We start from the raw sequence: 2,428 nt of genomic DNA on the forward strand, positions 1-2,428 counted from the left end.
CTCCCCCTCCCGGGGGCGGGGCGGCGGCGGAAGGGCGAGGACCGGCTGGGCTGGACTGCAGGGAATCAGGACTTAAATCAGCCCACCCGCAGCAGCAGCCTCCGGAGTGACAGCCTGCGCTCAACAAGATCCACTAAAATGTCTTCGATGCCAGGACAAGCCACAGCTGCAGGACAAGGAGGACATGCAACAAGCAGAAAGTGCGGGTCCTAACAATTCAGTGAGACATACATGATTCGCTAGGGTAACTCTAGACAACTACTGGAGAAAAAAGTTCACACCACCAAGTGCCTAGAAATAGCCTTCGGTGTCACCTTTAGTAAATGTGCCCCCCAATTTATTCCCCCACTTGGGCTGATGGCCACAGCACAGGGCCCTTTCTGAGAAGTAACGATGTGGTGAAATTAATGGCAGGATGCCCAACCTCACTCTGTCCACTCCTCCCAGCACCCACTGGTTGCCAGAAAAGGCCACGCACTGCAGTCAAGATGAAAATCTCATTCTGGTTTACACGCATCTGTCTGTCTTAATTGCCTTCTAACACTCATATTAAAAGCAAAATTTAAAGGGCAAAAATGTAAGGAAAAGACTCCTTGCAGTTACTATAAAAAATCAGGAGCTCTGGTTGGAATGCCACGAATGGAATGATACATGCTGTTCCACTGTGGGACATGTACGTTAGTCGACAATTTAAGGTTATCTTACAAATGTGTAGTAAGAACAAATATACTGCAATCACTTTTAAAAAAATCGTAAGCATTGTTCTTGAATGCATGTCTTCTCCTCTTAATTCAGTGTCTGTGTGGTACATGGGACTTCGGGAAATATTCCAGTGAGTAGGCTGAAGGGTGGAAAGGCTTTCACCACCAGCACCGCACATAGGCCTGCCAGCAGCACGCAGCACTGGAGGATGGGAAAATGTCAACCTCACCCGGAAAATGAGGGCTACTAGCTTTACTACATCTACATTTGATGAAATATATCCTAAAACATGACTTAGTCATTTCATGGATGCTCATGCTAAAAAACACTGGGGCTCAGCCTTTTAAATGCCTTGATTCGGTCCCTGGGTCCACACAGCCATTAGAGAAATACAATGCCCAACTTTAGTTCCAAGATATTGAATGACGGCAGATAAGTGTCATATTAACTTTCAGGAAGGAAGAGGGAGAGTCCCTTGTTCTATGAACTCGGGGATCACCTAAGTTGGAAAGCATGGCACCCAAATGCCTTTCAAAAGACTGACCCACGAAAACAAAGCTCTTACTGTAGGCAGTTTTCACTCTAAAACCTACTCCCCTCTCATTTATTAACTGTCACGCTCAGGGACTTTACTGGGCCTCGGTGATGATTAAGCTGCTCGCAGGGCTCTATAAACATTCCTCTTTAATGTTTGCGACAAGTGGCTCATCCGGATTCCAGTCTACTACATTTTGGTGTTTAAGTAACTCTTCAAACATCAACGCCTACAGTAAAGACCCCCAAATATCCTCGGGACACACATCAAGCCCGTTAGAAAGCTGGGTATGCCAGAGACAAGGGGCATAACCAGGCCGCCCTAGGAGAGGTTTCTTCACCCACACCACCTGCCTTACTACTTATCTCGGTCGACTCGCAGGACTCCTTATCAGACTTCCTTGGGGAACACCAAGTTCTCCAGCGAGAACTGAAAGACCCACAGGACTCCTTTTAACGCAGGCACACTGAACTAAAAGTCCCTTTGTGCTAAAGCCCAGGGCAGCACGCCGGGAGCGTACCTTCCAACGTCTCCTGGCGGGGCAGGGCAGGCACGCCAGCCCAGCGCGGGTCGGCCAGAAGGGGAAGGCACAGGCTGGGGCCAGCGGCGCCTCTAGCGCTCAGAGATGCTCACAGCCAAAAATGTCCCAAGACCCCTCATGCGACAGGGGCCCCGGACTGAGAGCTCCGCATCTTCCGTGGCAACTCCGGCATGGAAGAGACTTCTAGAGCATTCTGTCATGGCGGGTGGCTGTGTGTGCACGGGGTGGTGGTGGTGGGGGGAGTGGGGGGAGGAGTGGACCCTGGCGGCCCTGGCAAGCGAAGGCGAGTACTCCCGGGCTGGGCATTCCGAGCCACCTGCGCCGGCCAGGCGCTCGCTCAAAGGGCGTCCAAGAGCCTGGCCAGGAGGTCGCCGGGGCGGTGACCCACAAGACCCGGGGGTTCCGTGCGCCTTACCTGGGCCCTAGAGCCGGCAAAGTTGCACGGCTCCACCTCCGCGTCCTCCGGGCCCCCGCGGAGCGCCGTGCGGAGCCGCTCCAGATGCTCCCTCAGGGTGACCCGCTGGTGGAAGGAGAAAGCCGGGTGCAACGAGGCCATGGTGAAGAGCAGCAGCAGTTCCTCCTGGGCCCTGAGGCCGAGCCCGCCGCCCGCCCGGGGCTCGGCGCCGCAGCCTTCAGGGCCGGAGCCTTCC

At 53.7% G+C, this 2,428-nt stretch overlaps 1 protein-coding gene across 5 annotated transcripts in view; it reads right to left on the reverse strand.

Annotated features, from left to right (window-relative positions):
* ZCCHC2 (zinc finger CCHC-type containing 2) overlaps positions 1-2,428 on the reverse strand; it is a gene marked incomplete at its 5' end in the record, with an annotated part of 70,585 nt that extends 68,157 nt beyond the window's left edge. For all 5 annotated transcript variants that reach the window (XR_003546974.1, XR_003546973.1, XR_003546972.1 and 2 more), the window contains 1 exon segment: positions 2,194-2,428. Coding sequence is in view for 1 of the 5 variants with exons in the window: in XM_014582012.2 (XP_014437498.1) it covers positions 2,194-2,428 (235 nt within the window).

Source organism: Tupaia chinensis, unplaced genomic scaffold (assembly GCF_000334495.1).
Source record: "Tupaia chinensis unplaced genomic scaffold, TupChi_1.0 Scaffold000065_1, whole genome shotgun sequence".
Taxonomy (NCBI): domain Eukaryota; kingdom Metazoa; phylum Chordata; class Mammalia; order Scandentia; family Tupaiidae; genus Tupaia; species Tupaia belangeri.